Consider the following 12,710-nt stretch of genomic DNA (forward strand, 5'->3'; position numbering starts at 1 on the left):
GATCAGATTGTACATTTCATTAAGAAAATGATCAAATCATTTATTTTGTCTTTCTGGCACCTTACTTCTAAAGTGTTCACGTGTTATTGTTAGAGAAATGGCAATCTTAAAGAAACGAGTTTGTACTCCTTCCTGGAAAGAATGGGAAACAGTGTTTTGTTTTGGTTGTTTTTTAGGCATGCCATGTAGTGAATACTGGGCTTCTTGTGGCAAAGCCATAAAGAATCAGGTTCAATCCTCGGGTTGGGAATATCCCCTGGAGTAGGAAGTGGCAACCCACTCCAGTATTCTTGCCTGGAAAATTCCATGGACAGAGGAGCCTGCTGGGCTACAGTCCAAGGGGTCGCAAAGAGTCGGACACAATTGAGCATGCATGCCGTCACCGCCAAAGTGAATAGTGGACCGAATTAGTCTCTGCAGGTAGAAGACTGGATAACAGTAGTTCTGGCACCTGCCTTCGGCCACTTGACAATCCAGTAGGCCCTTAGTTACCTTTGACATGATCTGGCATCATGAAAACTCAAATTGCATAAGTGCATGCAATAACTCACTGCTAGTGGATCTTAAGTGTGGTTTCTTCTTTGAACTAAGTTTCTGCTACAGTGTTGCTGAAACACATCCCAGTGGAGCCTAAGTGATCAGAACCATGGAGATGTGATCTGTTTAGTGACAAATTATTGGAAATGTTAACTTTTTCTCCCAGTTATTCTTGGTAGAAGTATACATTATATTATTTGTGAAAGTACGTAGTATAGATTATATTATTGATGAAGTCACAATTTCTGTGACAACCATGAGGTTTTTGTAACTGTTGTATCATTATAGTTGTGTTGAGGATAACCATGGCTGATATTCTTTTTAATGTTTCCCATGTACTGGCACCTTCGTTATTCACCTAATTTGAATCTCATAAATACTGTGACTTCTTCTCTATTTTATAGACAAGCAAACAGGGACACAGAAGGGCTATGCCACCGCCCACAATCACACAGACAGTAGGTGGCTGAACCAGGCTGGACTCTGGGTTTAGACCCAGCTCTGGCTTCTGTTCCTGAGGGAAGCATGAGTGAGGCCTCTCCCTGAAGTTGACACTCCTTTTCTGCCCACAGGGTAAAGAAGCTGAAGGAGACTCTGGTTGCAGTACAACAGCTGGATAAGAACATGAGCAGTCTGAGGACGTGGTTAGCCCACATCGAGTCAGAGCTGGCCAAACCCATCGTCTACGATTCCTGTGACTCAGAAGAAATACAGAAAAAGCTTAACGAGCAGCAGGTAAAGTGTAAAACAATACAAGGAAAGAATCAATAGGTTCTTAAAAATTGGTCCTCCTGGGCAGAATAGAGACATGAATGTGAGATGGTGAATTGGGATGGGAAATCTGGAAGAAGCTGGGCAGGATTGGTGAGAAAGGGGAGGCAGTGGCTAGACAGGTGTTTGGGGCAAATACATTCCATCTCCTCACAGAGTTGACTCTTTTTTTTAAAAAAAATAATTATTTACTTCTGGGTCTTAGTTGCAGCATGTGGAACCTTTAGTTGTAACATGTGGGATCTAGTTCCCTGACCAGGGATCGAAGCCAGGCCCCCCTGCACACAGAGTTTTAGCCACTAGAAAACCAGGGAAGTCCTCACAAAGTTGACTCTTAAGTAGATCTACCATCATAGGGTTAATGCCACGGGTCCTCCAAGAAGCCATCCTAAGGTGGAAGCTTGGATTGAGCTGCAGTGATATATCCAGAACAGTGCTAACAGTTTCGTTTATTTATTTGTGAGTCACTAACCCGCAGCCATAGTCTTAGGAGCCCTTTTCTATGTTCTGCACACAGTGTTTTTGAGAGAGATCACAGTGCATACTTATCGAGTTTCTAGAGTCTAAATAATTTAATTTTGCAAGGAGGATTGCATGACCTACAGACCAGACTATAACGTCATCTTCACGTGTGTAGCAAACACAGCACCATACCCAACCCAACAAAGCAAAAGAGGGTGACCCTGAAAAATACATGCAGAACGGATTTTCACTTCCCACTCTCCTTGCTGATTCTTATACACCATAGTAGACTCCAGCTGTCAGTAATCAACACCATACATCCCCCATAAGATGTATTGCTATTTCATGCTTTTAAATTATCTTTGAAAATTCTACCGATCTCAGTTATTTCCATTACATTAAGCCATTTTATTCAAGTTCCTTAATTTTACAAAATGTATAAACAGACCTATTTCTTCAGTCCTATGAAATGTTTTATGTACTTTATTTTATAAACCATTTAAACCAAAGAGAATAGATATTAAAATACAGTTTTTAGGAGTTGGGGTTACTTTGATATTTAAATTAGCATTTCTTTTGTAAGAAATTGTTAGCAGGATATTTTGCACTTGTTGTAAGAATAAAACCCTCTGAAGGACTCTGATGAGTAACTCTGGGGGTTGTGGTTTGCCTCAAGTTTTTCCCACATTTTCCTGGAGAACATGGTAATGATATGGACAAGTGATAAGAGTTAAAATGCTAGTGGCCAGTATTGTGATTTAGCAAATGTAAGAAAACCAAAACAGTATCTAGTTAAAAATGGTAAATTGATGATATGCATTTACAGTTCTACCTGTTACTAAAACCCCAATAAAATGATAGTAAAGGGGATAAAAGGTCAAAACCCTAAACAACAACAAAAAAAAAAAAACAGAAGATAATAGAGCTGACAGACATCCAAGAGAATTTGGAAGATGAATAATAGATAAACAGCGATGGTGCTAGCAGAATGGAGGAGGAAGACAGCTGCTTCCTGCTGCAGACGGAGTTCCCAGAAGTCTCGCTCAGGAAGTGGAACTATCAAGTCTGCTGGGCTTTAAAGGGAAGATTGCTCAAAGGTCAGAAAAAGGAGTGGTTCAGTGAGCAGATCCCGCCTAAGCCCAGCTAGTCAGGCAAACCAGAGGGACCTTTAATTTGATAATACAGAATGCTGTCATTGCTTGAACCACTCTATTAAGAAAAGATGGAATAAGTGGAAGACTATACCAAATGGTCTGACTCCCACCACACTGCATCCAGTTAAGCCTGCAGCCAGGATTCATGCAAGAGTTTCAAAATCCAATTCAGTTATGCTGTAAAAGCCCTCTCCCTCTCCAAAATAAAGTGGAAAGGAAAAAATGATCAAAGGAGTAAAGCAGGAAAAAAATTCCCAAAATGAAAACTAAACACTTCTAGAGCACAAACCCTACAAGCGCCCTGGAAAATCAACACAAAGCAAAGCTATTACAAAACTTCAGAAGATGGTGGATAAAGAGATTTTAAGGTTTCCAAGATGAAAAAGTTTGATTTCTCCAAAACCATGATGGCAGCCAGTATACAATGGCAGAATGCCTTCTAAAAGTTAGAAGATAGTTTATGATTTAGAATATTATATCTGCCACTTAATATATAAAATAGTTAGCCTTCTCTGCATACATTCACAAAATCTAATGAAGGATATGCTATGTATAGTGAAATGAGAGGAAAAATAATATTCAGGAGAGAAAGAAGGAAATCCCCAGGGTGATGGTAAAGGAAAGTCCCAGATGACAGTGATTCTGTCGTCTAGCAAGAACCTGTCCAGACAGGAGTAGGGAGTCTGTGCGCCTAAAAGGGACATCTCCAAGGAAGAAAACAGCTGAACTAGGGGACCTGATGGACTTAACCATACTGGAAGGAGTTTTTTTTTTTAAATTATTTTGTATTGGGATATAGCTGATTAACAAAGTGATCGTTTCAGATGAACAGCAAAGGGACTCAGCGATACTTACACATGTATTCACTCTCCCCCAAACTCCTCTCCCATCCAAGCTGCCACATAATATTGAGCAGAGTTTCCGTAGGTCCTTGTTGGTTACCCATTTTAAATATAGTAGTATGTACATGTCCATCCCAAACTTCCTACCTCCCATCTTCCCATCCTTCCCCCTGGCAATGAGGAATTCTTGGAAGGAGCTTTATTAGCACCATAAGAGAAAGAATGCAATGTAAATTAGCAATACAAATTCTAAAGAGAAAAAGAGAGCAAGGGGGAGAGAGAGAGAGAGAGAAATGAAGAACTATTGATTTTAGAAAACAAAAAGTTGTATAAGAAAAGAAATATAACCATAGCGTATTGTGTAGCTCAAGTGTGAAAAATATTAAAGAACTGTAATCTTGCAAAGAAATGATTATTGCTTTAGCTATAAGAGGTGCTAAACCAATAATTGGAGCCTGGTGAGTCATGTAGAAGTTTATTCCTTCCCTACTCTAGACTCACTGATAATGTCTAACGTTTAAAAATCAAGAAATACTAATATAAACATGTTACTTAGAAAAACAGAAATAAAAACCAGAAAACTGAGCTACAGGAGATGGAAATGGTTATTTCTGGTGAAGAATCTGATGTGAAAAGGGCATTACTTAATTAAAGGATCAGTAGATTTTTAATATATTAATAAATGTTCATATAGACTTCTAAAGTTTAAAGGCAAAAAGATAAACAACTGTACACTAACAGTTAAAAGTAAAGACTTTCTGGATTCAAATATTGGCCTTACCACTTTTTTGTGTGACTTGGAGCAAAGCAATGAACTCTTTTAACCCACAACTTCCTTACAGATAGGATGCTAAGAATCAGAGTACATGACTCACAGTGTTATTACCGAAGTTAGCAAGAAAGGCACTTAGCACAATGTCCAGCACAAAGTGGGTGCTTAGCAGATTTTACTTTAATCATATTTACTAGTTTCCTTTATGGAAAATATTTGACCATAGATTTTGTTAAAAAAAAAAAATGTATGTATAGCATATTGGATCCATGCTTTAAAAAAACAGAAAAAGTAATCTGTCTCCAAAGGGGAAAAATTCTGACAAATATTTAAATGAACAGATTTTCTTCCATTTTCCTATGTGGAGTTTCTATATGTCTGTCTTGCCAATGTACTTAATTCTTACTGCCAATGTACTTACAAATTTAATTGGGCAGAAGTATATAAGGCTTGAGGTGGCTTCAGAGGATGTTTTGTCAGATTTCTCTGTGTTATAAATGAAAAATAATGAATCCGGAGACACTGTGGGGCAATTGGAGACCGTTACCAATGGAAGTTAAAGCTGAGACTAAAATTGTGATCTGTGTTTGGTTTCTTATATAATTATAAAATTCCTCAAGCTTTATTTTTTAATGTTGATTTGAACAGAAACTTTTGAGCAGAAGCACATGGAGACTTTTCTCCAATAGTTACTGTGGGAACCTGGCCAAGCACCTGGAAGTAAATCTCACCAAACTATGGAGGGCCCCCATGACTGGGTTGATCAGAGGTGTCAACGCTGGGCCTCCAGCCATGTGTCAGAGTCTGGGTTTCACACACTGGTGCTGGATTCCATTCTTGAATCTCTGCTCTGAGATAGACTCTAAAGCATATAGAGGAGTGATGTTATCAAGATGGTGGCCTAAGCCATTCCTGACTTAAGTCCCCATCACAAGAAGACCAACAAGCAACCATCCATAGACAGAGCACCACTGTGAGAACCCCAGAACCCAGGCTGAGGCTGTGGCACCCCTTGGACCACAGAGACTGGGAAGGCCCACATTAGAAGACGACAGGAGTGGCTGCACTCTGCCCCCATCACCCTCCCCAGGCTGGCACAGCCCTGTACCAAGGGGACCGCCCAGGCCTGTGGTTTTTCCAGTGGGAAAAGAGAAGCCCAGATGGACATCCAGCTCCCCCGGGACTGTGTGATGCTTCCCAGGAGGCCCAGTGGGGTCTCACTTCACAGGGAGGAAATCTGTAGGGCCCATCTGCAGGGGATCTGATAAGATGGAGAAGGCATGGGGGCTTACAGCACCCACACTCAGCTCTCGGTGGAACTGCATTCCTGCTTGCAGCTGCACCCAAAGAGAGATCCTAGCCAGCGCCTCTGCTCATCAGCAGAGCCCAGCCAGTGGCCCTGTCTAGCCTGCAGACTCACTTGGCAGCTGTACCTGATTTGGGTCCCCAGACAACTGGCCTTGATCTTTCTCGGCCTGGGCAGGGAGGCAGATGCCCAGCCCCGCCCAACAGCTGAACACTGTCTCCACCCGACCCCACCAGGAAGCCGGGCCAGAGAACCCAGGCAGCCATGGAGCCCATCCAACAGCCCTGCTTGGGCAGGAAGCCAAGCCAGTAGCCCTACCAACTGTTGGGCATAGCCTCTGGCCTTGCATAGCCAGGGAGCCTGAACAGTGACCCTGGACACCCTCAGCCGAACCTACAAAATCCCTACTCAGTGGTGGAGTCCAACTGAGGGCCTAGTCTGATTGCTCAACACAGCCTGAAACCTAAGCTACGGCCCCACCCAACAAAGGCTTTCTTGTCAAGAAAGCCTAGACAACAAACCAGCTTGACCATGAAACACAGTCTCTAGACCCACTCACTGTGGGATTCAGCTGGAGGGCTCTCTTAACCAGAGAGTCTGGCCATTAATCTTGCCCAACAGGGGAGCACAGCCAGGGGCCTACCTGATTGCTAAGCCTTGTTTATGGACCTGCCCAATTCCAAGGCTGCAGCTTTGCATCATTACAGAGCACAGCCTGAGGCCTCACCTGAACAGAGTCCAGCCAGCATCACCCTCCAGTCTGGGAGCACAGGCTGAGACCCCATCAAGAGCAATTGCAGAGACCAGCCTATAGCCCTGCCCAGTCATGAGTCCAGCCAGTAGCACTGCCCTGCCAGTAAACGTAGCTTGTGACCTCATACAATCAGAGCTGATTGTAGGGCCCAACCAGTAGCATACCCTGCCCCACCCCAACCTCAGAGCATGGAACATTTTCCAGGATAGATTATATGTTAGACCACAAAACAAGTCTCAATAAATTCAAGAAAGTGTAAATTACATCAAGTGTCTTTCCAACCACAATATGAGATTAGATATCCATGGCTGATTCAGGTTGATGTATGGCAAAAACCACCACAATATTGTAAAGCAATTTTGCCTCCAATTAAAATAAATAAATTAATTAAAAAATTAATAACAGGAAGAAAGCTAGGAAATTGACAAATACATGGAAACTAAACAACACACTCTTAAACAACCAGTGGATCAAAGAAAAAAATCAAAAGAGAAATTAAAAATATCTGGAGATAAACAAAAAAGGAAACACAACATACCAAAACTTAAGGGATAAAGCAAAAGCAGTTCTAGGAGAAAAGTTAGTAGACATAAACACCTATATTAAGAAATAAATATCTCAAATAAACAACCTAACTCAACTCAAGGAACTAGAAAAATAAATACAAGCTAAGCCCAAAGTTGACAGAAAAGAGGGAATAATAAAGAGTAGATCAGAAATAATGAAATAAAGAATAAGAAAACAATACAAAAGATTAACAAAACTGAGTTGGTTCTCTGGTACTATAAACAAAATTGACAACAAATTTTAGCTAGAGTATCCACTGGATCATCAAAAAAGCAAAAGAGTTCCAGAAAAACATCTATTTCTGCTTTCTTGACTATGCCAAAGCCTTTGACTCTGTGGATCACAATAAACTGTGGAAAATTCTGAAAGAGATGGGAATACCAGACCACCTGACCTGCCTCTTGAGAAACCTATATGCAGGTCAGGAAGCAACAGTTAGATCTGGACATGGAACAGACTGGTTCCAAATAGGAAAAGAAGTACGTCAAGGCTGTATATTGTCACCCTGCTTATTTAACTTCTATGCAGAGTACATCATGAGAAACGCTGGGCTGGAAGAAACACAAGCTGGAATCAAGATTACCGGGAGAAATATCAATCACCCCAGATATGCAAATGACACCACCCTTATGGCAGAAAGTGAAGAGGAACTCAAAAGCCTCTTGATGAAAGTGAAAGAGGAGAGTGAAAAAGTTGGCTTAAAGCTCAACATTCAGAAAACGAAGATCATGGCATCTGGTCCCATCACATGGGAAATAGATGGGGAAACAGTGGAAACAGTGTCAGACTTTATTTTTTTGGGCTCCAAAATCACTGCATATGGTGATTGCGGCCATGAAATTAAAAGACGCTGCTTACTCCTTGGAAGGAAAGTTATGACCAACCTAGATAGCATATTAAAAAGCAGAGATATTACTCTACCAACAAAGGTCAGTCTATTCAAGGCTTTGGTTTTTCCAGTGGTCATGTATGGATGTGAGAGTTGGACTGTGAAGAAAGCTGAGCGCTGAAGAATTGATGCTATTAAGCTGTGGTGCTGGAGAAGAGTCTTGAGAGTCCCTTGGACTGCAAGGAGATCCAACCAGTCCATCCTAAAGGAAACCAGTCCTGGGTGTTTATTGGAAGGGCTGATGCTGAGGCTGAAACTCCAATACTTTAGCCACCTCATGCGAAGAGTTGACTCATTGGAAAAGACCCTGATGCTGGGAAAGATTGAGGGCAGGAGGAGAAGGGGACGACAGAGGATGTGATGGCTGGATGGCATCACTGACTCGATGCATATGAGTTTGGGTAAACTCCGGGAGTTGGTGATGGACAGGGAGGCCTGGCGTGCTGTGATTCATGGGGTCGCAAAGAGGCAGACATGACTGAGCGACTGAACTGAACTGAGCTGAACCAAGAAAAAAATATAGGGACCAAAATAAATTATTTTAAAAATTATAAATGAAAATGGAAACATTACAAGAAATATCAAAGATCATAAAAGACTACTATGAGCAGTTATAAGCCAACAAATTGGACAATCTAGGAAAAATGGCCAATTCCTAGAAGCATACAATCTACCAAGAATGGATCTTGAAGAAATAGAAAATCTGAACAGAGCAATAATGAATAAGGAGGTGGAATCAATAATCAAAAACCTCCCAACAAAGAAATGTCCAAGACTAGACATTTCTATGACCTGGTATCACAAGTGAAATCTACCAGACATTTACAGCCATTTCATCTCACTCTTTCAAAAAATTGAAGGGAAAAGAATGCTCTCAAACGCATTTTATGAGTCCAGCATTACCCTGATACCAAAACCAGATAAGGACACCATAGGAAAACTATCAACCAATATGCCTGATGAATATAGATGCAAAAACTCTCAATAAAGCACTGACAAACCAAATTCAGCAGCACTTTAAAAGATTATACACTGTAATTAAGTTGGATTCATTCCTAGAGTGCAAGAATGTTTCAACATATGCAAATCAGTAAATATAATACATTGCATTACTAAAATGAAATAAAAATCGTATGATCATCACAATAGATGCAGGGAAACCACTGACAAAATTCAAGTGATAACGCTCAACAAACTGGGTATAGAGAGAATGGACGTCAACATAATAAAGGGCATACGTGACATACCCAAAGCTAACATCATACTCAGTGATGAAAGGCTGAAAACAAGACAAGGGTGCCCACTCTCACCACTTCTATTCAACATAGCACTGGAAAGCCTTGTCAGAGAAATTGGGCAAGAAAAGAAATAAAAGGCATCCAGACAGAAAGGAGGGTGTAAAATTGTCTCTGTTTGCATGTGGCATGGCCTTAAATATAGAAAAATCCTAAAGACTCCACCAGAAACCTTTTACAACTAATAAATTCAGGAAAGTTGTAGCATACAAATTCAACATACAGAAATCATTGTGTTTCCGAACACTTAACAATGAAGTATCTGGAAAATAAAGAGAAAAATTCCATTTACAATGACATCAAAAACAATGAAATGCTTGAGGAATAAATTCAACTAAGGAGATGAAAGATATGTACTCTGACACTGTAAGACATTGCTGAAAGACACTGAATAAGACACAAGCAAATGGAAAGGTATCGCATGGATTGGAAGAATTAATATTGCTAAAATGTGCATACAAAGCTATCTGTAGATTAAATGCAATCCTTGTGAAGATTCCAATGGCACTTTTTACAGAAATAGAAAAAAAAAAAAAAATCCTGAAAGTCATGGAACCAAAAAGATCCCTAAAACCAAAGCAGTCCTGAGTAAGAACAAACCTGGAGGCATCACACTTTAGGATTTCAAGTTAATATTACAAAGCTTTTGTAGTCAAAAAAGTATGGTACTGGCATTAAAAACAAACACACAGACCAATGGAACAGAATAGAGAGCCCAGAAATAAACACACATGTGCAGTCAACTAATATTTGACTAATAAGGATACTCAATGGAGAAAAGATAGTTTCTTCAAAAAATTGTGTTGGGAAAACTGGATATTCACATGCAAAAGAGTTAAACTGGACCTCTCACGACGTAGACAAATTAATTTGAAATGGATTAAAGACTTAAATTTAAGACTTGCAACCCAGAGGAAGACATAGGGAAAAGACTCCTTAACATTGGTCTTAGCAATGACTTTTGGAAGTTCAACCAACAAAAGCAATAATGAAACAGGTAAGACTAAATCAAACTCTGAAGCTTCTGCACAGCAAAAGTCATGATCAACCAAATGCAAGGGCAACCTAGGAATGAGAGAAAATATTTTCGAACCACATATCTGATCAAGAGTTAGTATCTAAGATGCACAAGAAACTCATATATACACCTCAATAGCCCCCCCCCCAAAAAAAATTATCCAATTTAAAAATGAGCAAAGGACTTGAACAAGCATTTTTTAAAAGAAGATAGTCAAATTGCCAACAGGCACATGTAAAGATTCTACTAATCATGGTAGAAATGCAAATAAAAAACACAGTGAGATATCACCTCACACCTGTTGGATGGCTATTATCAAAAGACAAGAGATTAAAAAGTACTGGCAAGGATTTAGAGAAAATGGAACCCTTAGGTACTGTTGGTGGGAATGTAAATTGGTGTAGCCACTATGGAAGAGAGTATAGATGTTCCTCAAAAAAGTAAAACTAGATCTACCATGTGTTCTAACGGTTCCACTTTTGGGGTATGTATCTGAAGGAACTAAAATCACTATCTTGAAAAGATATCTCCACTCCCATGTTTATTGCAGCATTGTTTACAAGTAAATGCATGTAAGCAACCTAAGTAGCCATCAACAGATTAATGTTTATCTTTCTTGTTTAAGGCATTGAATTTGCCCAGAGTTCTACCATATCAAGTCTTCCATTCTACCATATTAACTGCACAGAGTGTAACGAAATATACATTATTTTTCTGTTGAGCTTTTAACTCAATTTACTCAAAGTATTCCATTATTACAAAGGAGGCCGACTGGTGCAGTGTTTTGCTTGTCCTATTCATTCAGGTCCTCAAGGTATTTTCCTTTTCTCTTATACAGTTCTTGAATTTGCCTAATTTTTTTCTCTTGATAATTCCTCAACTTATTCAAGTAACTGGGATTTATATTCTTGTATGTAGATTCTTCTTCCTGTTTTTCTCCTTAACACCAGATCCCAGTGTCTTCTTCACAAACTGTAGCTTACTTTTGAATGCAATAACAGTGCCATTGATTAACTTTGGAGATTTCATAAACTAGACACAAGAAAATAAATTGTCAAATATTTCTATTACACTAAACTGTTCTTTCAAATCTCTTGGACAACCGCTTTCAGTTATATGGAATTTATCACAGGAATTGCTGGCCCTAAAACATAAAATACTTTAAGAATTGAACTTTATCATCCTATTTCATATCTTCCTTCTGTCCTACATTTAAATTAGGTAATTGAGGAAGCTGCTGATAATGATGTCATACATGACAGAAAACCAAGGTCCCTTCAACTGTGGTACCTTTTAATGATGGTGGAATTAACTGTTTAAAACAGTTTGCAGATCCTTGGAGATCAAAGTGAGTGCCAGCTCTTAACAGGAGCACACGTACTCCTTTGATTGATCTATGGATTGGCATGGAAGTGATATATCTGTTAAGTTAAAAACTGGGGCAAGATTCGTTGTTCAGCCACTAAAGAAGCTCATTTTACTCTGCACAGTTGATGTGGTCTTACTTGTTCAGTTGCTATCTTGGCATGGCTCACATAGGCCAAATATTTCGAGACTCATTTTCTCATACTTTTGAGCTTGCTGTATTTCATAAAGGAAGTTGAAGAAGTTTTGTGCATTCAAGGAAATGAAATACTCGTCAAGGTTTTGCCTAACCATTTCTGAGTCAGTGAATACAACTGCAGTTTCTTCCCGTGGGTAAACAAGTGTTTGAATAAAGCACGTCTCCTTCCCTGCAGGAGCTTCAGCGAGACATCGAGAAACACAGCACAGGCGTGGCCTCTGTGCTCAACCTGTGCGAGGTCCTTCTCCATGACTGTGATGCCTGCGCTACAGACGCCGAGTGCGATTCCATCCAGCAGGCTACGCGAAACCTGGACCGCCGATGGAGGAACATCTGTGCCATGTCCATGGAAAGGAGGCTCAAGTAAGTGGGGATGTGCACACAGCTGAAACAGAGGAAGGGCAAGAAAATCAATCAATGAATTTATCCAGGGTATCTGCTGTTCACCATTTCCTTTTGGTTGCAGTGTCCAAATATAGCCTCCGTTTCTCAAACTTGTCATCTACGTTCAATTGGAAACATAAGTAGGTATAAAGGTCACTTATAAATATAAAAAGCCAAGTGACACCTGACCTAACAGTTTAAATATAATTAGAAAAATTAAAACATGCCCTTGCTGAACAAGTATTATGTTACATAATCCGTGGTGTGAAAAAGTAACTTTCTTTCATTAAAAAGGAAATAATAAAACAAAAGGACTTCTCTTGAAGCCTTTTGAAATTCAAGGTGGTAAAAAATTAGTGATGTGTTAGAAAGTGACCACAGTGACTTCAGACACA

At 39.9% G+C, this 12,710-nt stretch overlaps 1 protein-coding gene across 17 annotated transcripts in view; it reads left to right on the forward strand.

Moving 5' to 3' along the window:
• Positions 1-12,710, forward strand: part of SYNE1 (spectrin repeat containing nuclear envelope protein 1) — a 494,933-nt gene that overhangs the window by 440,360 nt on the left and 41,863 nt on the right. For all 17 annotated transcript variants that reach the window (XM_044924087.2, XM_044924084.2, XM_044924085.2 and 14 more), the window contains 2 exons: positions 1,110-1,272; positions 12,107-12,294. In XM_044924087.2, coding sequence (XP_044780022.2) covers positions 1,110-1,272; positions 12,107-12,294 — 351 coding nt within the window. The remainder of the gene's footprint in view (positions 1-1,109; positions 1,273-12,106; positions 12,295-12,710) is intronic.

The sequence above is a fragment of the Bubalus bubalis genome, chromosome 10, assembly GCF_019923935.1.
Source record: "Bubalus bubalis isolate 160015118507 breed Murrah chromosome 10, NDDB_SH_1, whole genome shotgun sequence".
NCBI classification, from domain to species: domain Eukaryota; kingdom Metazoa; phylum Chordata; class Mammalia; order Artiodactyla; family Bovidae; genus Bubalus; species Bubalus bubalis.